This window comes from Bos taurus, chromosome 27 (assembly GCF_002263795.3).
Source record: "Bos taurus isolate L1 Dominette 01449 registration number 42190680 breed Hereford chromosome 27, ARS-UCD2.0, whole genome shotgun sequence".
Taxonomy (NCBI): domain Eukaryota; kingdom Metazoa; phylum Chordata; class Mammalia; order Artiodactyla; family Bovidae; genus Bos; species Bos taurus.
In genome coordinates, this window is record NC_037354.1 from 30,731,098 (window position 1) to 30,759,003 (window position 27,906).

General features: G+C 43.2%; 1 protein-coding gene across 1 annotated transcript in view; it reads left to right on the plus strand.

Moving 5' to 3' along the window:
• The first annotated feature begins 1,462 nt into the window (after positions 1 to 1,462).
• The window catches only part of UNC5D (unc-5 netrin receptor D), a 637,872-nt gene continuing 611,428 nt past the window's right edge, over positions 1,463 to 27,906 (plus strand). Inside the window, exon 1 of the mRNA NM_001192518.3 lies at positions 1,463 to 1,565. Within this exon, the coding sequence (NP_001179447.1) occupies positions 1,463 to 1,565 (103 nt within the window). The remainder of the gene's footprint in view (positions 1,566 to 27,906) is intronic.

A 27,906-nucleotide genomic window follows, 5' to 3' on the forward strand; every position in this document is an offset into this window, starting at 1 on the left:
GGGAGCCGTTGACAACTTTGTCTTTATTTCAAACCAAGACTTCATTTTCTTTTGGGTCCACCAGGCAAAAGGGGACACACATTCTGACCAGCTGAGTTTAGACACCATTTGGGGGCGGGGGGGCTCGATACTGCGAGAGTATGAGATGCCTTGCCTTTAGAGCCTTGAACTCAGGGCCAACCCCCCTGGTGTGTTCTTTGCTCTGAAACTGTGTGGCCCAAGGCAGTGTCTCTCAAATGTCTCCTTCTGCAGGAGGGACTCTAAGAGGCAACCACAAGGTACTTTCAAAAGCAGTTAAATAAAGATTTGACAGTCTATTCAAAACAAACCACACTTTTAAGAAAAGTCTTTCCTTCTTACAAAGGCCCAGCACGACTGCCTTTCCCTGATGCTTAGGAGGAAAGCAATTGCCAGGGCCCAGATTAAAACAAAACAGGAGCTGTCAGAAACGAGGTAGCTTTCTGAAAAGTTGGGGGGATTCCAGCGTGATTAGATCCGCAGACAAGGAAATTGGGGGGGAAAAAAAAGAAAACTCAATCACATCCTCTGAGGGCACCCATGATCCCCCACCGCTTTCTGTACATCCTTGCATATTTCGCCTAGCTGCAATAATGGGTTTATTCTAGTGATATTTTTTTCCCCACTTGGTATTTGAGTCTTTTTTTTTTTTAATGCTTCAAGAGTGTTGCCTGATTTGATTTAAAAAAATGGAAGATAGAGAGGCAGGGCTGCGAAAGGGCTCAAAGTTGAACAGAACAGTGGTTTCCAAGAAGCAGGATACTCAGGCTGCCGAGATGCTCACATCTTTCTGCGCCGGGTTCGCCTCTAAGAGGCCCGTCGGCTCTGCTCGCATCTTTGGAGCGCGCGTGACCTCCGCGAGCCCCGCTCAGGCCCCGCGTCCGAGCTCGCTGAGCCGAGGTTTTTTTGCGGAGCGTGCGGGAACCTGGGGCGGGGCGGGGGGCTGTGCGCAGCCGCCGCAGGACTCACCTGCGCCTCCCGCCGCCCGCCCCACCCAGCGCCGCGCGGCCGGCCGCCCCCGCCCCTCCCGCCGCCCCGCCCCGGCCCGGCTCATTGGCTGCCGCTCGGAGGGGAGGAGAAGGGGCGGCCACGGGGGTCTCATTAGGGATGCGGGTTCCCTCCTTACCTCCCTAGTCCGGATCCCGGCGGCGGCGGCTGCGGCGGGAGAGCTGCTCGCGAGCGGTGCGGAGGGGAAGGCGGGCGGCTCCAGCAGTGACCGTGGCGGCGTCGGTCGCCCCGCCGTGGGAGGCTATGGGGACGCGCGCATCCTCTGGGTGCCCAGCGCGCGGCGACTCGGAGCGCCCTGCCCTGCTGCTGTAGGGAGCGGCCGTGGAGCAGTCACTCGCTGAAGACCCCCGGGACCCACTCTCCTCGGACCCCCTGGCTCGTCGAGTCTTTCCCGGGGCGCGGAAGAAGACCTGTACTCCCAAGTGGGGCGAGCAGTATGGGGAGAGCGGCCGCCGCAGGAAGAGGCGCTGGAGGGGCGCGCCAGTGGCTCCCTTGGCTGGGGCTCTGCTTCTGGGCGGCGGGGGCTGCGGCTGCCCGAGGTAAGCGCGGGGCCCAGCGGGCGGCGGGGCCGGGCGCGGGGAGGAGGGGACGGGGGAGAGGCGACTGATCGGGACCCGCACCGATGGCCTTGGCTTCTCAAGTTGCGCCCTGCACCTCCCCGCGCGCGCGGAGCGCAAGGGGTGGCTCTCGGGTGGAGGACCTCCGAGGGGACCACTGTCTGTCTCCCACCCCAAGTTTGAGATCAGCTGCAATCCTACAGGTTGCTGGGACCGCTGGGCCCCTACCCTGCCTTGATTCTCTTCGTTCTCTCCCTTTTCCGAGCCCTCCCCAATTGCTGCAGACTGGAGTCCGCCGCTCTCTTCACTCCATTCTCGCTCTCTCGAGTCCACTCCACTTCCTTCCGAAGCGAGCCCGTTCTCGGGTGGGCGCCCGGAGGGGTGTCCGAGAGCTCCTGGGGAGTAGGGACCGGGTACTGGGAGACTCGGTAGGGTGGGCTTGAATGGAGATCGCGCCTTTTCCCTTTGGGGAGCAGCACTTAGGTTGAGGTCCGCGAAGCTCGACACGCCTTGGGCGACAGCAGCCCGAGGTCGTGGGCAGCACTGGGCTGTCTTTCGAGAAGGCCGCCGTGTACCCGGGAAAGCTGTGTGCGCGGGCCGCGCGTAACTGCGCCTGCAGTGCCCAGCCGGGTTCGCAGTTGGCCCGAGGCCGGTCACCCGGCGCCTGGTTTCCCTGCCGGGTGCCGGCTCCTGCCCGGGAGCTAGCCAGCGCGGGGCCCCTGAGCGGCAGGGAAGCCGCTGCTTCTTTCTACTTAGAGACGTAGACCCCATTTTTCCTGGCTCCTTTGGACTCCAGTAGGGGGAAATTTTGCAACTGGTTTCAGCTCCACCTTGAGCGAGGACGGGGAGCATCAACTTAAAACCCGCGGACTTGTTTGAAGGTGATCAGAGGCAGTGTTACGCATAGCTTGAGGACTGTGCCTTTTACCTTTGAAATCAAACAGGAAGCTTCTCCTTCCCGCTCTTCTTTACCTTTCTTTATTTCCTGGGTGTCATCCATTAGGCTTAGAATTTGTAAATTACATTCAGTGACTTACCTAACGCTGGTCTGGCGAGAGGTGAAACTGACCAGCCCACCTCATTTCCCTCGAACATACTGTGAGTAGCCGCGAGACAGAAAAGGGTGGAAAGGGTTGAGGATGATCATAAAAGAACCAGTATCATCTCATTTTTATAAAAGCTAACGGTGTGTTAAAAGCAGTCTTGCTGCCTGGAATGAAAAATTTAAAAAAAAAAAAAAAAAAGGTGGATAGAGGTTTTTCCCCTTTTATGATCCTGTTCAGTGACTATTTGCATTTCATTTCCTGAAAAGTTTTTTTTCCCGCTCCTTTTAATGGAGTAGGCTTTTAAAAAAGCAGGAAAGGCTTAAAAATGAGCCAGTGATTGCACACGCTGATGGTGGGGAGCATAGTTCTTTTCCTTGCTGGAAGAAGCACAAGCTTCAGCCATTTAATTTACTACGGAGAATGCCTCCTTGCAAAGTCAGCTCTGAGTTGTTTTTAATACACTGTTCTGGGGGAAAGCGGGCCTTTTCTGTCCTGAATGTTGATTTTAAATGTCTGAGTTTCCACTTGGCTATTCTATGCTGAGTACCTAAGAGTGACTGATGCCACATACTGACGTTTGGAATTTGGTTGATGGGTCTGTCTTGAATCTAGCTTGAAACAAGAGGTGCGGACCTGCCAAAAAGCCTCTTGGATGGAGTTTTGCTGGCTGTGAAACTAAGGCTAGCACCTCTTGTCGGCAAGCTGTTCTTCGGAGGACTCCTGGAAAACATACTGTACACTCTGCAGGCTTATTTACAACAAATGTCTTGCGCAGATCATAGTGGTGTTCAAGACACATGGAGTGGAGCTGTACATCTGACTAATATTTCCCTTGTAATATTTTACTTGTTGGGGCAGCAAGCCCATTACCTTTAGCACCTGTCAGAGATTCCCCAAGAAATGAGCAGTAAACAGGCTGCAAGTCTGCGAAGCCACACGCACCTGACTTGGGACAGGTGGGCACAATTAAGAGTTTTTCAGAACAAAGGGTGGCTTTCAATGTTACTTCAGTTCTCCCAGCCCAGGATGGTGCCCTTTCATTGAAAGCAAGATGAGGTTCCCCTGGGGACGTGTTTACTAAGTGGTGTCTCTGGGGTTGGCCTCTTGTCGTTCTTACTTATCCAAGTAAATAGTGTTTTATGTTGTTCTTTTCACATTGTTTTGAACCAAGCTTCTCTGCTTTCCCTAAACAACAGGATAGACAGAACTAGGCTCTTGACTTTGACTATATAATACTATTGAACAATTCAGTAGCCATGTCTTTACAATTAGCTATCATTTATTTGTTTCCAAGATGATTGTACCATACTCCTTTCCTTCCCCTTTTCTTTCACTCCATATTTAAAGTAAAACCGTCTGAAAATGGGGAATGAGATTTCAGATGATTGGCTTTGAATGTCCTCAAAGAGGAAACTACCTGGGGCAACAGACTGCCTGAAGATACTACATTCTGGTTCTCTTCTTTGTAAACTAGACTGACTTCAGATTTATGTTCCTGATGGATAGCATACTGTAAGGAAGGCACTTGGGTACCATGATTACAGTATATTTTAACACTTTCCAACTTAAAAGAAAGTGGTTTAAAAGTTATTCATGACCTGCCAAGTGCTAATTGAATCCCCATCATGTTGTCACACTGATTTGTTTTTGTTCTTTGAAAAAAATGAGCCCCGCTGTTGATCTGGTTGTAATTCCTCTGTTAGCTACTGTACTTACGAGATCCCAGTCTGAAGGCAGGGAGGAAGATGATCTCAGGTAGGCTGAGCTTTTACCCAGTTTCTTTAAAAAATTTTTCTGGACAATGCAATCTTCCTTACCCTAACCATAGCAATGCATTAAGGGCAAGAGAAATACATGTCTACTTTATGGGCACCGTAGGTCGTGTGGTTTGTGCATACTTAAATCCATTTACCTCCCTCATTCCTACAGTTTTAAATCTATATTCACTTTCTCCTTAACGAAAATTATTACTGCCTCCCCTGCCCTACATTCTGCTGCTTTTTCCTCCAAAATCTTCCCCTCCACAGCGGGGCTATGAAAAAAGAGCCTTTTCTCCCAATTTCTCGATGGGTTTTTCTTTTTGTGACTCTTGGATTGTGCTCTTAGTTTGAGCAGTCCAGTGACACATTCTTTTCCTACCCAACAAAGGCTTCAGCTCAGGAACTGTCTTTAAGTATCTCAGTTGTTAAGAAATTTCATTGTTTTTACCTGTCCATATAATAGCAGCACCTGTCACCATTTTTTTTAAAAAATATTCTTACTAGGAAAAATAGTAATGTCAGCCTTCCATTCTTCTCACTCTTTGAGTGACCTGTCTGTGGTTTTTTAAGTGGTACCCTTAAGGCTGGGAAAACCTGTGGAACCCCAGGAATCCTCAGTGAGTTCCATCAAAACTCTCTAAGTGGGACTGGTAGGTCCATACCCTGCAGTCTCAGTCGTTGGGGAAACCCTTTCCTGTTGCCTCAATGACTCATAAACTTTTCACCATCCTCCTTCCACCCAAGAAGGACCCAGCTTAAAGTATTGCCGGCTTTCAAGGTTTCTCAAAAAATAGCCTGTTCAGGAGTTCATGAAATTTGATATCACTTCCTTGGGTCTGTCTTCTTTTTAAATATGGAGGCTGGGGACCCAGACCATAGCGGTTATAGTCTAATCCCAAAGACAGGTGTACGAAGAAAGATTTATTCCATCACATCCTCTTAAGGAAGGTGACGGTGATGTTACAGGGTGTCTTCTTAACAGGCAGCCAGAACATGTGCCCTTTCTTGTTATGCCTTAGCCGTGAATTCTGATCGTCCCTTAGCCGTGAATTCTGATCGTCCCTTAGCCGTGAATTCTGATCGTCCCTTTCGTTGGGTGGTACCACTTGATCCACTGCGTTATTGTCTCGTCTTCTGTCCTCCTTATTCAGCTGCCTCCACGGACAAACAGCCTCAAATAACCAAAGGGAGCTTTCTTCTGTCATTCTTGGCCACAGGCTCTAGGTCACAGCACTTCCCTGCTCACCCGCTAGTGTGTTCAGTACCTGCCATTGGCAGGAGACCTAGCATTGCTGCTCTTTATATCATGCCTATTCTTTAAGAGAAGGTGTTTTTGCAGCCTTGCTTGAATATTAAATAATACTAGTAGTGACTGTATTTATGGGCTTCCCTGGTGGCTCAGTGGTAGAGAATCCTCCTGCCAATGCAGGAGATGTGGGTTTGATCCCTGGGTGGGGGATGATTCCCTGGAGGAGGAAATGGCAACCCCCTCCAGTGTTCTTGGTCTGGAGAATCCCATGGACAGAGGAGCCTGGTGGGGTACAGTCCATAGGGTCTCAAAGAGTTGGGCGCTAAGCAACAGAGCATGCACCCACACCTTGGTTAATTAAAGAGTTTTACATGTGTTAACTCATAGAATGCTTAAAATAAGTCTTTGAGGTGAGCGCTCTTAAGATTTTTCTGTTTAAGACAAGAGAACAACTTCACAGAGAGGTCAGGTTCCTTGCTCAAGGCCATGAAGTTTATTTTGTGGTGGTGCCTGGATTTGAACCCACGCAGTCCCGCTCCAGAGCCCACGGCAAAGAGGCTTTTCTAAGCTGTGCTGAAAGCAAAACGGCTCTGATATTTTGGTGACACGAGGGCTAAAATTATCTCTCTAACTATGAGATTTGCAGAAGAATTTAGAGGAGCTTAAATAAATCTATAAATGTATTCAGCTACATCTCAGAGATTTATGTTGTATGGAAACAGCCACCCTCTCACCATTCAGCTTAATATACTTTGGGATCAGATTCACACTTAAAATTCCGAGCACCAGCTTCTAATGTGATAGCTTGTACCCCCCACCTCCAATTTTGAATTTCAGCACAAAATATTGCTCTGATTGAATACGCCATCCATGGAATGGCAGATCCCAAGAGACTATTTGTTGCCTGTCTTGTATTTTTAGCCTTGTTTGCCGGGGAAATGTGAAGCATGAGATTCAAGACTAGATTGTTAACACCAGAGGTTGCTGTTTCTGCTGTTTTGGGTACTCCTGCTGCTGCTTCTGCGAGGCAGATGGCTCGATTCATTTATAGAAGAGAGAGATTCGTTCTGTTTTGCATCTCCACTTTGAGAAGAACTTTTAATTGTTTGGTACCACATTGCGTTGTCTGCTCTTACTGTGTGCGTACACATGCTGTGCGTAGATAACGGGCAGAAATTAGGCGGATGTTCCCGTATTCAGTTTGGACCGCGTTGGAAATCCACCGACTCTCATGCTTCTGGAGGATTTCTTTGAAAAGTGGATTTGTGCACAGGACGGTGGGGACCGCGTATGTTGTTCTCCACACCCCTGCCCTCTCTGGACTTCCCTGGACTAAGAAATTAGGGGCAGAAATATTAGGGTTGTGTTGATGGGGCTAAAGTAGAAACCAGAACGTGGAGTCCGCTTGTTGGCTTACGTCAGACCATGACAGATGTAAACTGTTCCCTGATGTTTCAGGTTGTCAAATGTTTCTTAATACGGTTTCCAAGAGGACAGGAGTTCAGGGAGGCCTCTATTTCTCCTATATGATCAGTTTCTTCTGACAGTTTCCTTCCTAATTAAGGAAGCCGGAAGCCAAAAGCTGTCTTCCAAGTGAGGTCAGTTACAGCCTCACTTAAAGCAAGTATTGACTTTCTGCCCCCAGATTTCTGGTTCATAAAGTGCTAAAGAGCCTCTCTCCCCAGAATGAGAGACCTTGACACTCTATCTGCTTCTGCTGGAACCTGGCTTATAAGGATGGGAGGAAGCATATGGGTAATTTCACTGCAACCCCATGGAATTTGACTCAGGATGGGTTTTACAAGATGTGTTTTTTCACTTCCACTGAATGGTGTAACTTCTCAATCAGGTAAGTCCAAGGGAAAATGACACTGCAGACATCCCCTGAAGGTAAGTGATTTGGCAGGCAGTCATAGGAAGCAGGAGATACTAGAGGTTAAAGCAAAGAAATCCTGATGACTTCAAGGGCCCAACCAACATTGGGATGACTAGGCTTAATGTCATTCATAGATTTTACTATAAAAGCAAGTGTATTTACTAAATATCGGATGAGAAGATTTGCCTCTATAAGAAATTTGTGGCACATTCTGTGGAGTTGTTTTCGTGAGATTGGTGGTTCCTGCCTTGTCACAGTACTTATTTAGTAGTTACCGTCTTTATTTGAATTTAATTTAATAAAATCTCCTGGAAGAGGAAGGGAAACCAAATGATCACGGGTTATGAAAGCTAAGCTGGTAATATTTGAAACACACAAATCAGGGCTTTTCAAATGTTAATGTACATTTGAATCACTGCACATCTTGTTAAAATGCACATTCGGATTCCATAAATCTGGGGAGGGGCCTGAGTTTCCATTTTCTGACAAACTTCCAGATGACACTGTCTGACCACACTTTGAGTAGCAGGTCATGGATGGTAGTAATTCAAGATTAAGAAAAAAAATTTTTTTTTTAATCTTCAGTATTGCTTTTCACTTGGAAGACGGTATGAAGTAGAGTCCTATGTAAGAGTATTGTAAAAATGCCAATAGAAGAATAGGCAAAGACAAATGTCAGTTTTAACACAGAGAAATGTAGAACCACTTATAAAGCATTCAGGGAGAGCCCCATTCTGATGGAATATCGTGTCTTGCTTCCAGCATTTGGAATGATGGGTGTAATATTTTCAAAGGCTTGGGTTTTGTTTTGAAGTAATGGAGGACATGTCTGTGCCTAGTTCATTAAGAAACTGAGTCCCCCAGAAGTTGAATAACCCAAAGTCAAAGTTTTGTTGAATTAAGGACCTTTTCTACCTCCTTTCATCTTATCGTATCTCTTGACTTGCGCTGTACTTAAAAAGGTCCCGAGTTCAGGATATTCAAAGTGAGGCTGTACTGAAGGGAGAAGTTGAACAGAAACAGTTGGTTAAAAAAGCAGAGGAGTGTTCACGTGGGGCACATTTGCTCCCCAAGCAGCTGGATCCTGACATGATGTGAGAGTAGGTTTTGGGTCCTCCTTTGCTGTGTCTGCACTTCCCTGGTGGCTCAGACGGTAAAGCGTCTGTCTACAATGTGGAAGACCTGGGTTCGATCCCGGTTGGGAAGATCCCCTGGAGAAGGAAATGGCAATCCACTCCAGTACTATTGCCTGGAAAATCCCATGGATAGAGGAGCCTGGTAGGCTACAGCCTATGGGGTCGCAAAGAGTCGGACATGACTGAGTGACTTCACTTTCACTTGCTGTGTCTACTTGGCAATGGCCGTCTCGCTTAATGTTACTTAACCCTGCACTGGCAGGGCTGGTCCCATAACACATGCTAAACAATATTTTTTACTTTAACCTTATTATGTTAAGGTATCAGATCAGATCAGTCGCTCAGTCGTGTCCGACTCTTTGCGACCCCATGAATCGCAGCACGCCAGGCCTCCCTGTCCATCACCAACTCCCGGAGTTCACTCAAACTCACGTCCATCGAGTCAGTGATGCCATCCAGCCATCTCATCCTCTGTCGTCCCCTTCTCCTCCTGCCCCCAATCCCTCCCAGCATCAGAGTCTTTTCCAGTGAGTCAACTCTTCACATGAGGTGGCCAAAGTACTGGAGTTTCAGCTTTAGCATCATTCTTCCAAAGAAATCCCAGGGCTGATCTCCTTCAGAATGGACCTGTTGGATCTCCTTGCAGTCCAAGGGACTCTCAAGAGTCTTCTCCAACACCACAGTTCAAAAGCATCAACCATTTCTAAAATTTACTCAATATTGTGATAAAATATTCAGGAAAATTTAGTTGCCATAATAAATTAAATAACTGTAAGAGGGTTTTATATACGCCACTCCCCCCCCCCCAACAACAGATTGTAAAGCCGACATTCCTGGATGCATGCGTGCATGCTAAGTTGTTTCAGTCATGTCCGACTCTTTGCAACCCCATGGACTGTAGCCCTCCAGGCTTCTCTGTCCATGGGATTCTCCAGGCAAGGATACTGGAGTGGGTTGCCGTGCCCTCCTCCAGGGGATCTTCGCAATCCAAGGATCAAACCTGCAGCTCCTACATTGCAGGCAGATTCTTTGCTGCTGAACCACCAGGGAAGCCCACATTCCTGGATACGTTATTCTAAAAAGACGATTAAGTGTAAGATGTGACACTATCATGGAGTGCTGTTTTGAATAATTCATTTGCATGTAATTTGACATTTTTAGGTCCATTCACAGTTGGGATAGTTTTGTATTTTTACATCCACCCTGATATGGAGCAGATGATGAAATTAAGGTTTAGAGACTTTTTTTCCCACCCAAGGCTGGACAGAGAGTCATAAATAGCACTAGGACCAGACGCCGAGTCTCCAAATGGTTTCTGGGACTTTCTGACTACCTTGTCAGTCTGTTCTATTTATTTTGGTACCAAATAAGTTGATTGCACTGAAGTTGGATCTTACAACATTCTGCTTGTACTACTTTTGAGACAGGACTGGGAATCCACGAACAGGTGTGATAGAAGGAGAAATAAATGAGTAAAACATTTCAATGATAGCTGTTGACTTCTTGGTTTATGTGGAGGTATGTTTCTCATGGTTATGAACATAAGTGGTCCCATCTGGGAAAGGGAACAAGTACAAAAGTGTCAGGAGTGACAGAGGCAAGTAAAATTGTGAATATATGAAAAATAGTATACTGGGTACCGTATATGTGCTTCCCTGGTAGCTCAGCTGGTAAAGAATCTGCCTGCAATGCAGGAGACCCCAGTTCAGTTCCTGGGCGGGGAAGATCCCCTGGAGAAGGGATAGGCTACCCACTGTTGTATTCTTGGGCTTCCCTGGTGGCTCAAATGGGAAAAGAATACGCCTGCAATGCAGGAGACCTGGATTTGATCCCTGAGTTGGGAAGATCCCCTGGAGGAGGGCATGGCAAGGCACTCCAGTATTCTTGCCTGGAGAATCCCCATGGACCGAGGAGCCTGGCGGGCTACAGTCCATGGGGTCGCAAAGAGTTGGACACGACTGAGTGACTAAGCACACACACACACTGTAGTATGGCCTCAGTGGTATGTAAACTATCCTGAGGAGTTTGCTAACTAAATTTCTTAAAGGGATTAAAATTTAGTTCATTAAAGTAACATCACAGTTTGTTCTTCTGCAGTTTATTTTAAAGATGTCACTATAGGCACAAAGCACTCTTTAGAAATATAGTCCTGGCTTCTTAATCTGAATCTTTTTCTAAATATATTGTGTTTATTAGTATTCGGTTGGCCAAAAGGTATGTTCGTAGTTTTCAAACGAACCTTTGGGCCAACCCAGTAATCTTGTGCTTTTTTCTCTCTGTATACAGTTTAGAGATAAGATTAAATTCTTTTGATTTGTGCTGCTGCTGCTAAGTCGCTTCAGTTGTGTCCGACTCTGTGTGACCCCATAGACAGAAGCCCACCAGGCTCCCCGTCCCTGGGATGCTCCAGGCAAGAACACTGGAGTCGGTTGCCATTTCCTTTTCCAGTGCATGAAAGTTGAAAGTGAAAGTGAAGTCGCTCAGTTGTGTCTGACTCTTCGAGACCCCATGAACTGCAGCCTACCAGGCTCCTCTGTCCATGGAATTTTCCAGGCAAGAGTACTGGAGTGGGGTGCCATTGCCTTCTTTTGATTTGTACCTGGAAGTTATCTGAGAGGAGGAGAAGGGGATGACAGAGGATGAGATGGTTGGATGGCATCACTGACTCAATGGACATGTGTTTGAGTAATCTCTGGGAGTTGGTGATGGACAGGGAAGCCTGGTGTACTGCAGTCCATGGGGTCCAAAGAGTCAGACACAACTGAGTGACTGAGCTGAACTGAACCGTGTATTTGGACTTGCAATAATAATTTTCATCAATGTGTCTTTAAGAATTATCTCCTCTATTTTTGAAAAAGAAATAGGAAAAAAATACAGACCACAAAATGAAATTCTTTGCTGGAGAAATATGTATGTTGTAAGCCTTTTGAAAGGAGCTGGGAAAATTGTAACTGTCCTTCATCCGAATAGTCAACCCTTGTATGTCCCTCAGCCTACAGACCTGCAGCTGCAGTGATTGCCAGAAGCTTGCATCAGGAAACTTCCCAAGTTATCTCCCTTCAAAAAAAAAAAAAGGCAATCAGGAGGTTCACAGGTTTTGTCAGTGTTAGGTGTGTGGGTGGGATGTAAGTGTTTGGGGGGTTTGCTTTAAAGGAAGAATGGTTTTAAAAATATTTGTCATTTTTTTTTCACCTTGGAGCAAAGAGTACATAAAAATAAAACGCCACCCACCCATCCCAAATACAAAAATGAAAACTGAAACCCATTGGCTATTATCGCAAGTTTAGCAGACAGCTTGAAATGCGCATCAATCTTGGAGAGCAATGTGGAAAGACAGCCCTCCCCTATCATATCCTGCAGCAGACAACACCATCACTTGTGCAGTCAATTATTAATAATTGTCAAGGGGATAAGTGCCTTAATGTGCAGATATCTGTATGTATGTATTATATATTAGTAGAATGTCATATATCATCATCATTGCAAACTTACATCATTAAAGTTCTATGCTATTAATTTAAATGCCATTAATAACACTTAAACTTGAGATGGAGACACAGTTTTGACTTGATCGTCAGGTTCTTAATTTGAGTGCCCCGTTTCTTGCTTTCTCCCTGATCTTTCCCATCCAACCCCCAACCCTCAGTCTCCTCTTGCTCCCTGTCTCCTCGCCAAGTCAAAACTGCCTTCCTGGGACTTCCCTGGCGGTCCAGTAGTTAGGACTCAGTGCTTCCACTGCGGAGGGCATGGGTTCGATCCCTGGTCAGGGAACTAAGATCCCACATACCATGTGGCTTCCCCGCCCCCAACCCAAAAAAAAGTAGCTTTAAAAATAATAACAGGAAAAAAAACAAAAGCAAAACCCTGCCTTACTATTTGAGCAGTGTGGTGGGCTGCAGATTAAAGGCTGCATGTCCTGCAAAGGTCACTTTTTTCCTCTGGTTCTTTTATTTCTAAAATAAGAAGAGATAGCTTTATCATCAGACTTCCTTCCTGCTCTAATATTATTGTATGATGCTACCTGGTTGTTTTAAGTACCATTTCTTCACAGTATTTTTGGCATATCAGGTGGCATTTCATGGTATTTTAAATGTGTCAAAACCTTCAGTAACAAGTACTCCGAAAGAATTTTTAGGACAAGTTAGTAGGACTTCAGGAATGTTGTTGGTAAGCCTTGGCTCAAGTGTTTTCAAGAATCATCAGTAAAAGAAGTGTGATTTTTACATAATGAATTTCTCTTAAATCAATGGTTGTAAACTGTTGCACGCATGTGCAACTCCAGCAGCAGAAGTAGGGTGAGTGTGGAGAAGGGCTGAATGGGTTAGAGTCCATCCAAGTAGGGTGAGTGTGGAAAAGGGCCGAGTGCATTAGAATCCATCCACGGCAGCCTGTTGTTGCCCAGCTGGGCGCATGGACCCACAATTGCTAGGGTGACTTCTTATTTTTTAGCAGAAACCATCTATATGCTATTTCATGGTACATTTCTAGATTTGAACCTTTCTCAAGTTATTTTAGTAAAATGCCTTTAATTCAAACAAAAGTCACAAGATACAGCACTCAACCTTCCAGTTTGTCTCAAGACAAGGACTTTTGCCCCCTTTTGTTAGATTTAAAGGGTCAGGGAATCAGCTGGTCCTCATTTTCAGCGATGGTCTTTGAGCTCTGCTAATAAAGCTTTTTATAGCTTTGTGGAGGACTGTTGTCTATTGTCTTCCTTTCCTCTTTTGTTTTCTTGCAGTTTGATGACCATCTTTTAGTGTCTGGGTTGCTTTTTCTTTGTGTGTGTCTGTGTATCCATTGTCGTTTTTAGGTTTGCTAACCCCATGAGGTTTTGATACAGCAGTCTATATATTGGGTTGGCCAAAACGTTTGTTCAGGTTTTCCCATATCCGAACGTTTTGGCCAACCCAGTTTGTACAGAATTGGTCTTTTTCCTGTCTAGAGAAATTCTGTTAGCATTTGAGGAGCATTGTCTAAAAGCAAAAGATCGAAAGCATGTGAGTGGCCTTTATTTAACACATGATAAACACTAATTTGATCAGTAAGTTTCTGTGTGCCACTGCATCCCATTTGTAAAGAAGAATCATAAAATTGTATTGCTGAAAATTTATGGGACCTTAACATGTCTAGTGAGTGAGTGTTAGTTGCTCGATCGTGTCTGACTCTTTGTGACCCCATGAACTGTAGCCTGCCAGGCTCCTCTGTCTGGAATTCTCCAGGCAAGAATACTGGAGTGGGTTGCCATTTCCTTCTCCAGGGGATCTTCCCTACCCAGGAACTGAACCTGGCTCTCCTGCATTTCAGACGGATTCTTTACCATCTGAGGCACCAGGGAAATCCCAGAATGTCTATACTGAAGCTCAGATCTCTGCATAAGCAACTGAGGTCTAAAGAAGCAGCATAGATTGCTTGCCTTGTAGGAGATCATTTCTATGAATGTTTGCCTATGAACCCAGATCTTCATTTTCTCAGGGTTCTTGCCTCTTCTCCTTTTTGGATCCATAATAACAATCACAATCAGTAGAGGCACCAAGGAATTCAAAAGAATGATACCCTGAGACTAAAGCCTATTGATTATTTCACCGTGCTTTTAAAGGATGTTTCCCTTTTGTTTAAAATATTTGTTTTTCTAAATACTTTTGAAATAGGATAGATTTTTCATCTTTGGTACTGTTCTGAATCATAGAACGATGAGGCTGTGATTTAAGGGGCTCACAGTTTATCGTAGCAGAGCTAATGACCTATATTACATTTTCTGTATCTACATCATAGATTGGTTTTGTGTTTTTATGAAATTTAGGGTGAGTCAAGCTTTTGTTCAAATTACTTACCCTCTGCATCTTTGGTAAAAAAATTTGTTCAATCAGTACGAATTCACTAGAAGACCCTAAATGTGTTCTAAATGTGGTCATTAAAAATTCTGTACATAGGATGAAGATAGTCACTTCTCTTCAGCTCAGACTATGTGATGTTACTGCCATGAGTTAGAAGAGAAAACCTTATGCTTTATCCAAGGAAATAACTTTAGTATTAATATTTGCCACACAACTCCTAATTCTTATCTGGATAAGGAAATTGCTTCCACTTTCCATGTTTCCCTATTTAAATCTGGATATTCATGTGTGGTGAGAAGGTAACACTTTCCAGTTGGAATGGTGAGCTAGGTCCATTGTGATGCTGCTGTTGCTGCTGCTGCTAAGTCGCTTCAGTCGTGTCTGACTCTCTGCGACCCCACAGACGGCAGCCCACCAGGCTCCCTCGTGGTGTTAATTCAGATGGATTCAGAGGTTGGGTGCTTAGAGGACCACTAGATGGAGCAGATTCTAAATGTGCACAAGTAATAGACTTCCTGTGTAGGAAAGTTCCCCTGGAAAAGGCTACCCACTCCAGTATCCTTGGGCTTCCCTGGTGGCTCAGACAGTAAAGAATCCACCTGCAATGTGGGAGACCTGGGTTTGATCCCTGGGTCGGGAGGATCCCCTGGAGGAGGACATGGCCACCCACTCCATTGTTTTTACCTGGAGAATCCCCATGGACAGAGGTGGGCTACAGTCCATGGGGCTGAAAAGAGTTGGACACAACTGAGCGATTTAACACAGCACAGTTGACTTGTACTTCTTAGAAGAAAGCTTTTTGAGGCTGGCAGCAAGTTGCCAGTGATACCCTCAAAAGGTCATTTGGATCCAAAGAGAGTGACTGGATGTAATTTTGAAAACCTCAATTGCTTCCCCTTCTTGCCATCTCTGGTCGTTTATTTTTGGCCACACCTTGTGGCATGTGGAATTTTAATTCCCTGACCAGGGATTGAATCCTCACCCCCTGCAGTGGAATCTGAGTGCTAATCTCTGGACCACGGCCAGGGAAGTCCCATTGATCTTTATCTTAGAGTGAATTTTGCATCTCTGATGGCCACGATAACTTTCAAAAAACAATCCCTGTAGTTGAGCTGGAGCTTATAAACTCCAGTGACTCTAATGATTATTCATGTTGAAGCCACCTTGTTGGGAAAGTGTTAGACGTGGAGGGTGTGGAAAACTTCCGATTCTTGGAGATTAGGTGTCAAAATATTCAGGGTTTTTGTTATTTTTAGCAGTTATCAGTGAAGGTTCTTGCTGCTGGAAATAATGATTAGGTTTTAAAGCTGCAAATTCCCAGCCATCACCCAAAGGACCCCCTGCCTGTCCACCCTTTTTTTTTTCCCCAAACTGGTAGAAACGCTGACCTCTGTAATATTGTCACCCAGGTTAAGTGAAAAGATGACAGAGAAGTGCTTTGAATGTGTGTGCCTACTAGTTTTAAAGTTTGAAATTGATATTTAATATTTTAGCAGTTTCATTGAAACATAGTAGATGGAAAAATGAGCACCAAATGTTGAACGTCACCTCTGTTTAGAGAGATTCGTATGTGTGTGATTTAAATTTTGAAGAGAAAATTTAATCCTCATGTTCTCAATCAGCTGATGCCAGGACCTCCATCTCAGAAAAACTTACTCAGCATCTCGGGGGAGAGGATCCACTGATACCGTTTTTAAGTTCCTCAGGTGGGTCTCAGTTTGAGAACCAAAGATTGAGAGCCACTGGTTTAGTGGGTACATTGATTGTGAGCAAATATAGAAACTGATCCTGTTTTTGTCTTTTGTTTCCTTTGAGATTTAGAGAAGATATTTGACAATCCTGGTCATAGCAAAGTGTAAGGGATTAAGGTGGCCACCCAGGTTTCTTCTCCCCATTGAATTAAGCCTTAGATTTTCATGTTGGATCACAAATAACTTGGATGACTGGCATTGGATAATGGTACTCAGCATTTCAGTCTTTAAGAACTTGCCTCTTCCTGCTAGGATGGAGGAACTGAGGTATTGATCAAAAGGATGTGATTAAGTAAGAGACATGGTATAATAAAGGAACGGAGTTTTAAGAACTCAGGGTTGGAGGTTGCACCATATGTTTCCCTTCCGACAAGAGCTCAAGGGCCCACAGATGGAGAGTCCTACTAGGGCTCATCTAACGTCTCCTAGGTCCAGGATATAAGTGATAAGTGATCACATTTGTAAGTGGGTCTCTATCTTTGTGCTCATCGTGGTGTTGGATGAAGGCAGCATAGTCCCTCTTACAGTGCTGGGCTGGCCCCATGGGCACCGTTGTTGTTGACGGAGTTGGGTGGAAACAGCTGGTACCTCTCTGCCAATTTAGGAGCTATGACATAGTGATTCTTTCTAAAGCAAGTGTTTCTTAAAGTTCTATTCTGCTCACGGCTGCCAATGGTTCCTTCTTTGTCTGTGAAATCAAATAATTTCATGACCAATTGTTGCACATGAGTTTAGTTCAAAGAATCAAAATGGGTATCTGTGCACTTCACCACCATATTGATAGAACGTTATCAACCCTTAACTCATCTCTGTGTTTCTCCTTTATTCTCATCCCGCTGGTTCTCCTTCAGAAATAATATTACTTGAATTTTGTGCCTATCATTTCCTGGTATTTAAAACTATTTTAAACAAATATGTAGGTAGTCCTAAACAGAGTTGACTTTTGCCTCTTTTTTACGTATATTTATAGTCTTCAGCAATTGTTTTTTTCACCCAGTATTAGTTTTCAGCTATGTTATGTTGAATCACTTCCCTCCCTTACAGTATTTGGTGCTGTGACTGAACCATAATTGACTTATTTATTGTACTCTCAGGGATATTTGGCTTGTTTTCAGGTTTTTTTTCTATTATGAAAAGTGCTACTAGGAACATTCATGTACATGTCTAATGGTACCCACTTTTCAAGTGTTTCTCATCTGAGAGTAAATTAGTAAGACCCAGAGCATGAGTATGTTAGAATTTCAAGATAAGCCAAAGCATTTTTCAAAGATGAGTTCTCATCACTTCACATCAGCCAACAGTTAATATTTCCAGACCTAGAGATTTCTGCTAATTTAGTGGGTATAATATGATTATCTCTGAATGGACTTAATTTCCATATCCCTGATTACTAATGAAGTTAAACATTGTTTCATTTATTTCATTGCCGTTTATATTTCTTCTATAAACACCTACTCAAGTCTTTTGCTCATTTTTTCTATTTGTCTTAATGAATTATAGGAGTTTTAAATGCATGTGTGTGTGTGTGTGTTTGCGTGTACTAAGTCACTTCAGTTTTGTCCAACTCTTTGTGACTCTATGGACTGTAGCCCGCCAGGCTTCTCTGTCCGTGGGGATTCTCCAGGCCAGAAGACTGGAGTGGGTTGCCATGCTCTCCTCCAGAGGATCTTCCTGACCCAAGGATCAAACCCACATTCTCCCCCACTGGCAGGTGAGTTCTTTACCACTAGCGCCACCTGGGAAGCGTGTGTGTGTGTGTGTGTGTGTGTGTGTGTGTGTGTGTGTATTTTAATAAGCTTTAATGTTATATGTGGTTGGAATGTCTTCCAGTTTTTTTTTTTTTTAACTTAATGGTATTTTCTGATGACTTTTTAATGTTATCTTCTTATGAACTCAGGTTTTAATTTTATGCTAATCAGTGTTGTCAGTCATTTTATGTTCTTCTGTGTATGTTTAGGAAATCCTTCCTGAATCTCATGAAGTATATTCTTCTAATAGTCTAAAATTTTATATTTTGGTCTTTCATATTTATGCCTTAGTCCATCCAGAATAGATTTTTTTTCCTGTGTAGAGTTTGAGTTAGGGATTTAATTTCATTCTTTCATGTGAATAACCAGTTGTCACAGAACCATTGATTGAGGAGGGGTCTCCCTCCTTTTTCTAATGATCTGTAGTGCATCTTTGTAATGTATGAAAGTTTCATAGATGCTTGGGGAGTTTTTCAGTCTGGGGTTACGTGTTCTTCCAACGAACTTTTCTGGTTTCATTTCCCACTGCCCTTTCATGTCTCCCCTACTCATCCAGACTCCATGCTGTGCTTCAACATTGTCTCATGATTTCCTTAGTCTTGTGCATCTTCTCCTTTTCTTATGTCTCACATCCTGCCTCATGCTGTTGTTTTTAGGTATATTTATTTCTCTTTTGCGTCACATTGCGTATCAGTTTTTGAAAGCAGGCTTTGTTTTGTTCATCTTTGATACTTGTGAGCAGAAGCGGATGTCTTTTACTGAATAGCTATTTGATAAATTGTTGACCTAAAGTGTATCTTAGAAATTATCCAAGCAGTCTCATTTTATTTGCCCACCTACGGTCATGGGATTTGCAGTGTTTAAATGCAGTGCCTAAGGTCATAGAGTCAAGGGTCCCATCTTTTTCCCTTGAGCTTATTCTAGAACACCTTTCATTATCAGTTCTGTTAGCAAAGAACTAAAGTATCAGACACTGTCCAGAAATAGGAACTAATCCTGAAAATCCTGGAAAACCAACACACGTGGTAGGTCCATGATTCCTTGGCTTGTTGAGTCAGTTTTGGACAGTGATATTCACAGCTCATCCAAATATTGAGCATTTCCCAAACATGTTGTACTGGCTCCCATCTCTGGGCTCTTGTTCATATTCCTTGTTCAACAGAACTGTTTTTATAGACCACTGTCCACGAGTCTTCTGTACTCCTAGAGATTAATTTCTTGTTGAATGCTCTATTTCCATACTTTGGCATCACTTCCGTTCCTCCACCAGTCAGACAGTATTTTAATTTACTAAAAAAAATTTTTTTTTCTTGATTTTTGTCTCCTTAGAGGTGAAAGGCAATTTACTATTCTACCACGTCTTCTCAGAACCTAACCCAGGGCTGTGTCGGCTCTAAGTTAGGGTTTTTTATATATAATTTTTTTTAAGTTTGTTTATTTTTGGCTGAGCTGGGTCTTCGTTGCTGTGTGGGCTTTTCTCTAGTTACAGCAAGCAGGCATTACTCTCTAGGTGCGGTCTGCAGTATTCGCATTATGGTGGCTTCTCTTGTGGAGCAAAGGCTCTAGGGAGCACGGGATTCCATAGTTGCAGCTCCGGGGCTCCAGCACAGGCTTAATCGTTGTGGCCCACGGACTTAGTCTGTCCTTGGCATGTGGGATCTTCCCGGACCAGGCATTGAACCCTGAGGCTCCTGCATTGGCAGGTGGATTCTTTACCACTGAGCCACCATGGAAGCCTTTAAGTTAGATCTTTAAGATGCTCTATATGCAAAAACCAAACAAGCCAAAAACAAACAAACAAAAAACCCACAAAACCTTCAAGTAAGCTTATAAATATGTCCTGTCATTCCACCTTGCGATGTGTAATTTGGGTGAAATCAAATTTTATTTAATTCACCTATTTAATGCTGGGAACTTCTGAGCAGGAGAACATGCAGAAATGGAGTCAGGGGGCTAGCAGGGGCTGACACAGAATGTCTAAGGGCTTCTCCACTCTTTTAGTCACATGTGGCCTACATGGTTAGAGTAACACAACTATTGAGCCTGGAGAGCTTTATTTGTGCCTATTCCAAGTAGCTTTTTTGGGTGAAAAACATTTTTTTTCTGACTTAGAAGGATGTTCTGTGCTCATTGTAAGAAATTTGAAAATATGGGAAGGTACTAACGAGGACAGAAATCCCCAACAGAGCATTCAAAAATAGCCATCTTACGGGAGTTCTTATGGTGCCTCTGGTTGTTGGCAGATCTCTACCGGTCCCTCCTGCTCTTCATCTTTTGGAAGGAGAACCAGTTACGTGATTATTAAACCAGATACGTCAGTTCAGCTCTCCTTGTCTTCTCAGAAAGCTGACATTGTGGTGGCAGACTTAGTGCCTCCTTGCTGAATCTTGTGTGCTCTGGGTAATGTGCAATGATCACGTTGTTATTTTTTCCACAACTGACCACAGCTGGTGTGCATACCCTTTGTTGTGCCCAAGATCATGAGTAGCAACTTCTTTAGAAGTGTTACACAGTAGGGCTTTGTGTTAACGGAACCAAGATATACACTAATTTTTTATCTCTTCAGTATGAGAAAGGCAAAGTGATCGAAGTACTCCTTTGACATTCAGAACAGAATTTTTAAATTTTTTTTTAAACTCTTCAAGACAGCTTTGAAGGATGGTTTTCTTATTCCCAGTATGTTACCATATACTGGTTTTATCTCGGCATCAGAATGAATCAAACTTTGGCCAGTATGGACAAATAGGGATACATTTATTAGAATATGTATTGTTCTTGTGTGGTTGGGGACTATCTCAGTTGTGGTAAAGTCTTATCTCTAGGTAGCCAAGAGCAGTGATCACATTACATGTGCTCAAATTATATTCTGTGTTGTTTTCTTCCTTGGAGTTGAATAGGAATTTTCTAGGCAAAGTTAATTAAGATTAGAGCAATTAGTCATTGCCAGGTCTCCTTCCCACCTTCTTATGCTAATTTATTAATAAAATGCATGTGAAGTAATTAAGATGTAGAAAATGAAAATCAGAAGACCATATATTTTGGCATAGCATGACTCAACATATTCTCACTTCATCCGTCTCTCCATCACCACCCTCCCTCATAGCCAAAGTACTTACCTCCAGAGTGAAAACATCACAGCTCCTCACCTGTAGAAGTGTTTTCCTCTCTGTGTGTGTATTCGTAATGACATCAGAGTTCTGTGGCTGTACTGGTTTTGTAGTGAGTTGGATGTCTGTTTCCTCATTTGATACCTGCTGACAGGGGCAGTTTGTTTTCTGAATCTTTGAATACTTGTTTGGCCTATTTTAGTAATTCAAGGAATACATGAAGAGTAGAATGGATGGATCATTAGCACCACAATGAGTATTTGTGTGTTAGTTGAGCTCTGACTTGATAATTATATGTTAATGTGAATGTTTCTATATGTCACCATCACACTAGAGGCTTAACATATATGTGCTTTAATTCCTACAACAACCTGTGAAGGTAGGCATTATTATCTGCTTTACAAATAAGGAAATTAAAAGTCAAGTATACTTATATAAGTCCAGACTACTGATAAGTATGACCGTAGGGATTTGTCACAGGTCAGCTTTGTTCCAACACATGCATTCTTTCCTGCTATCATATCAGGATGCCTTCTAATTTTGACGTGTGTGTGTGTGTGTGTATATACATATGTCTATACACACAATGGAATGAAAAGAGTGAAATAATGCCATTTGTTGCAACATGGATATACCCAGAGATTATCATACTAAGTGAAGTCAGAGAGAAAGAGAAATATTGGGTGATATCACTTATATGTGGAATCTATAAAATAATACAAATGAATCTGTATACAAAACAGAAACACAGAATACAAATTTATGTTTACCGAAGGAGAAAGGCAGAGGGGAGGGATACATTAGGTGTATGAAATTAACAGACACAAACTACTATACATAAAATAGAGAAGCAGCAAGGCTTTGTTGTATAGCATAGGGAATTGTGTTCAATATCTTAATAACCTATAATGAAAAATAATCTGAAAACAGTAACTGGATATATTTTGCTGTACGCCTGAAACTGACACGATATTGTAGAAGTACTATGTGAGCAGTATGAGGAATACAACTTGTATCCTCCAAACTAGGTTTTTGTCATTTTAATACATGAAAGTAAATTTAAATTTTAAAAAATGCCCTCTACCTTTGTAATGAAGATTCTCATGAGTGTCCAGGCTTCTTTGGATATAATACTCCTTTGAGAGCCAACTATGGTTGGGTTTCCAAAGTAGCTTTCCCGAATCACTGTGCTGTCCATATGAAACTAACACAGTATTGTACATCAGTTGTACTTCAATAAATAACAATGACAAAGAGCTTTCCCAGCCCCTTCTTAGTCCCCAGGTATGGTAGAGGTTCCCTAAGAAAATGTGTGTTGAAATTCAGCTTCTTGATTCTGTCTTTGGCTCCTGTCTCAGCTGTGAGCAGTTTATCAATTACAATTTTTCCTAATGTGTAAGTGTCCTTGAATGTCAGTCTTGTTTTCCCCTTTGACAGTTTAAGCAGTGAGCATGGACATGCCAGTGTCTGGCTCTCTGGGCCTGGCTGGATGACAAGCCAATTTTGCTGATCTTATACTGGGGGAAACTGGACCCAATCTCCATGGCATCTTCAGGACCTGTCTGTGCTTCATGTACATCCAAAAGAAGATTGCAACAGTAAGCCCCCTGCCATGGATATGGTATTATGTATGGCTGACCTTGCTTTGGGCAAAGAATATGCGTGCATTGATGTATAAACTAATAATAGTTGGCAATAGTAATTATAGGCCAAATGATTACCTCAGGTAAAATTAGCAACCTGCATTTTAACAGGGCTTTCATCGCCTGAAATTCACTAATAGAAGTAACCCCATTGGTGGGTACCAGGAATTCACATGTATTTAACACATCCATGCAGTGTGCTATCCAGATTATGGGACCTTTTAATTTTAGTCCTCAAAGGGAAGAAGCTGAGATTACAGAGAAGGAAATAAAATTGGAAGGTATTAGCTAGATTTTCCTGGGTCATTACAGGTTCTAAGTGACACATCTGAATATTAAAATAAAAATCTCTTCCGAAAAACATTTATTGAGTATATTTAAGGTGCCCTGGTGGCTCAGACAGTAAAGAATCTCCCTGCAATGCAGGAGACCTGGGTTCGATCCAAGGGTTGGGAAGATCCCCTGGAGAAGGAAATGGCAACCCACTCCAGTATTCTTGCTTAGAGAATCCTGTGGACAGAGGAACCTGGCCAACTACAGTCCATGGGGTTGCAAAGAGTCAGACACGACTGAGTGACTGACATACAAAGTGTATAGATATTGTTTTTGAAAGCGGCAACGAAGAATATACTTATAAAGCACAGTCTCTACAATCAGACTGAGTTAGAATTTAGTTTTTAGCACTCATCAGCTGTGTGACCATAGGAAAATTAATTAACCTTTCTGTATGCTGTCTCCTCATCTGTAAAATGGAGATAAGTAATAGTATCTGCTGCTTAGGGATATTGTGAGGATTAATTAAATTCACTTATGCAAAGTACTTACAATTCTCATATGTAATATTTTATCTATCTTCATCACTGTTACTTCCATATTGAATCACTGTGCAAGAAACTGGGATCTAGAAATAAAAGCTACTGTACCTGCCGTTGAGGATCTTCCGGCCAAGTGAGGGAGATGCTGGGATCCACTCTACAAGGCATTGTGGGAAATTCAGGGAGGGAGTAGAACTTGGAACATGGGCTTACTCCGAGGAAGAGTTAACCAGGCCAGCTGAGTGATGAATTTTGAGAAGGAAGGTTTGGGAGATAGAGGACATTCAAGGCAGCACAAATCAGGACAAGATCCCTCCCCTCTAAGAAATGACTTCCTCTACTTACCCCCAGCTGGCCAGGCATTTGACAGAATAGAAAATATTATATTCCATGGAGAAATAAATATACAGATGTCCTTGGAAGAGGGTTCCATTGACTCGTTCTGAGATGTTCAGTCCTGAAATCCCATCCTCTTTATAAAGTAGTTTCTAATAGTGAGGTAGTAAGGGCCGACGGAAGCTGCAGCCATCCTTTCAAGATGAGACTTCTGACGGGAAGGAGAAGGCTCACACCGAGGACCAGCCCCCAGGGAAGGGAGAGCCTGTATTTAGTGGTGCTGGCTGGTGATCAGGACGGGAGAGGTCGGGAGTGGACCTTAGTTTTACACGCGTGACAGTATGGTCCAGGGTGGAAATTAACACAGGCTAGACGCTCATCCTCATTGTAGCCTGGAAAAGACTTGATTCCATGAGAAACAGACCCCACAGACGTTTGAGAGTGGCCGATACCTCGTTTTGTTTTCTAGCCCCGGACTCCAGGGGGCTATATATATATCACTCTAGATGCTGTAACTACTCCCCATCACATGGCTGGTTCATTTTTACCTTTTCCAAGTGAACACTTTAGGCAGACTGATTTACTTTTTTTTCCTCCTCTCTGAAATAGAGAAGTGCTCTTTAGCACTTTTACCCTTTGAAAATATAAAATCACTCAAGGGCTTTCATATTTTCAAAGGGCAGAAGCAACTTTAGCGAGAGAGAAGAGTGCAAAAAGCCCACTGATCTTTTTTTTTAAGTGCTATAATGAAAACATGTCTAAGACATATCCTCCAGGCCTCTGTGTGGACGCTGGTAAAAGAGGTGGCCGAGGTAAAGAGAGGGAGAAGGCAGAGATGGATGCAGATCTGCAGAGTGAGGTGGCTTTCTCTGTGGCTGGGATTTTATTCTTTTCCTTTTTAACTTATTGGGGAAGAAATAATCCTTACCATTTTCCCCAAAGCACATGCTAAGATCCGCCTAAGTGGTAGCCCTCCATATTTTTTGGCCTTCGTTGGATCTTAGTTCCCAACCAGGGATCAAGCCCACACCCTGGAAGTGAAAATGTGGAGTCCCAACCACTGGACTGCCAAGGAAGTCTTCAGCCCTCCATATTTTATTTTTTAAATATTTTTTCATATGGACCATTTTCAAGTCTTTATTGAATTTGTTACAGCATTGTTTCTGGGTTTTTTTTTTTTTTTTTGGCCCTGAGGCATGTGGGATCATAGCTCCCAGACCAGGGATCGAACCCACGCCCCCTACAAAATCCTAACCGTACCACCACCATGGAAGTCCTTGCCTTCCATATTTTAATCGAGAAAATGATGGCTTCCTTCTTTGACATGGATTTGCCAAATCTCAGACCCCTGAGGATGAAATCATAACCATTAGGAACTTCACCATATTATTCCTGAGTGAGTTTGCCTTCGGTGTGACAGCTATAGTTATGTCTCCTCAAAGATACAGAGAGAGCAGTTGACCTGTCAGATTACGAAACAAATAACAGAGCTACCAGCCAGGCCCATTATCTTAGCGCTGCACCACACCTGCGCACGGCAGACACCTCCAGAGTGGTCCATCATTCAAAAGGGCCGTATTTTACCCAATGAGGTGCTTACTACGAACTGCTATAGAAATGATCTACTAACTCCAGCTTCGTTGGCAGTCCTGGATGACGGCATTCTGTGTCTCTTTACCTCCTCCCCAAATCACAGCAGAGTATTATCTGCAGGCAGGATTTTACTTATGTTAAGTGTTAAATGTAAACATCAACAATGTCATGAGGCATTCCTGGCAGGTATGATTCTTCAATGCTGTGTGCCAGAAATGGGGTCCTCTGGTGGGGACCCCAGGGGTTACAGCGTTAACCAGCAGGCCCTAGAATTGTCACGGACTTTGTTCTAAGAAGACATCCAGGACACTGCTGGCTCTTTCCAGGTGGAGTTGGGTTGGATCTGTGCATGCGTGCTAAGTTGCTTCAGTCATGTCCAGCTGTTTGCGACCCTATGGGCTGTAGCCTGCCAGGCTCCTCAGACCATGGGATTCTCCAGGCAAGAATACTGGAGTGGGTTGCCATTCCCTTCTCCAGGATTGGAGTTTACTGGAGTTTAAAGCCAACGAAGGATACATTTACCATTTCGGTGACTCAAGGGTATTGTGATGACTTTTTCTTTTTATTAACTCAGCCTGAACTGCTGAGTTTTGGAGACAGGGGGGAATCTTCTGAGTAGTAGAGTCCCACTCTTCCCTGGCTTTACAGCAGGAAAGTGATTTAATTGTGAAACCATGTGAGAGTTTATGATGTTACCTTAGAGAGACTTGCCCATCCAAGGGCAACTTAAAATTCATGCACAGTAGCCACTGTAAAAGAATACCTAAGACTCATAAATAAAACAAACCTACCTTAATTTATGGCCAGGACCTTCTCTACCCATTGAGCTATTCAGAACTCTGCACAATTGATGTTTCTTTCCTCCAGTTATTTCAGTAAAAAAATGAACTCTATTTTATGCCATACAAGCATACTAATAAACCAGTGTTTTGCTGCTTATAAAGGCAAACTGTCACCTGTTAAAATATGTAACTGTCATAGAAAGATAAAAAAGGATCATTTAATAATGATGAACAATGTGCATGTGGCATAAATAGAATCCAAAAGGTAAACAGCAGTTTGTTATGCCAGAGCCAGCCAGAGCTATTCCTCAGTGTGGAGGGCTCTCCACTGATCTGTGAGCTCTTCCTTTTAAGGGAAATATAACCTGGCTTAACAGTGATGTCTGTGTGTGTATTTAATGGAAGCTCATTGCTGGTGCAAAATCTGGACTGTTGCTCTCATGAGGGAGGGAAAAGTGGCTCTCAGGCATATTTCCTTAACTGATGAGGAAAATCTTAAGTGTTACATTGTTTTCTCGAGCTTGATAATAGGGAATATTTAGAAGTTTCATTGTTCTAGTAGGTTTGGAAAGGAGGTTGTTTTTAATTAAGCTATTCAGCTGCTTCTCAGTGTTTGAAGCCAAATATATCCTAGCAAGAGTATATCTGATGTGACTAAATAGAGCCAGTGTTAGCAAAAATAGAAGTGGGTTTATTGTAGCTGCCTGGGTTTCTTGATCTCTTTTTATCGACCCATACAAATAATCCGTCCAAGATACAGCATTGAAAACTCCAGATTTCCTTTATGATGTCAGGGCATGGTTGTAGCCAGTAGACAGTATTAAAGTTGCATCCTTGTACACTGAATTTTAAGAGGCACTGAACAAGAGATTGTAATGAAACTTTTTGAAATTAATGCATTCTTCAGTTGTAGTCTGTTCCACTTCAGTGAACTAAAAACCAGAAGGGTAACCACAAGAAGAGTTTCTTCTCTTCTGGAGTCATTTCTTCTCCCTGTTTCCAGTTAGCATGTATTTATATTGACTAAAGTCTTGGGTTGGCTCAATAAATATTGAATGTTTTAAAGATTTGTGTAAATATTTGCCCAACAGACAGCCCTGCCTTCTTAAATATTTGGCCTTTTATATTGGGTTCAACGTGCAGTGATTTAAAAGCTTATTCAACTATTGAACAGAACCATACCAGTTTTAAAAAGTCTTTCCAAGCCTAGTTAAGTGGGAAAGCATTGTATTCAGTGAATAATAGATTTTCACAAATCAGAGCAGATAAGACTGCATTGAAAGGATTAAGAAGGGCTTCATTGGAAAGCAAGGGTGAAGGTTGCTGGGATAGGAATGACCATTGCCTTGTGTCCCAGCTCCATACCCAGTGTCCCCATCATAACAAGATTTCTTGTTCTGGAAATGTCCCTTCTTAGCAAAATTCTTAACTGAGTTGTTTGCCAAAGTGACTTATAGACTTATAGCAAAACAATCAATTCATGAATTCAAGTTGGAATCCTGAATATTAGGTCCCAGGGCAAAAATTGGCTACCTTCTCATACCCCCTAGTCAAGTGAATCTTTTTCAGTATCAGCAATCTGTTTCTTCATCCCTCGTTTTTATGATTCTTACCAAATTGACAGCAGTTCTTTTTGCCTTTATGATA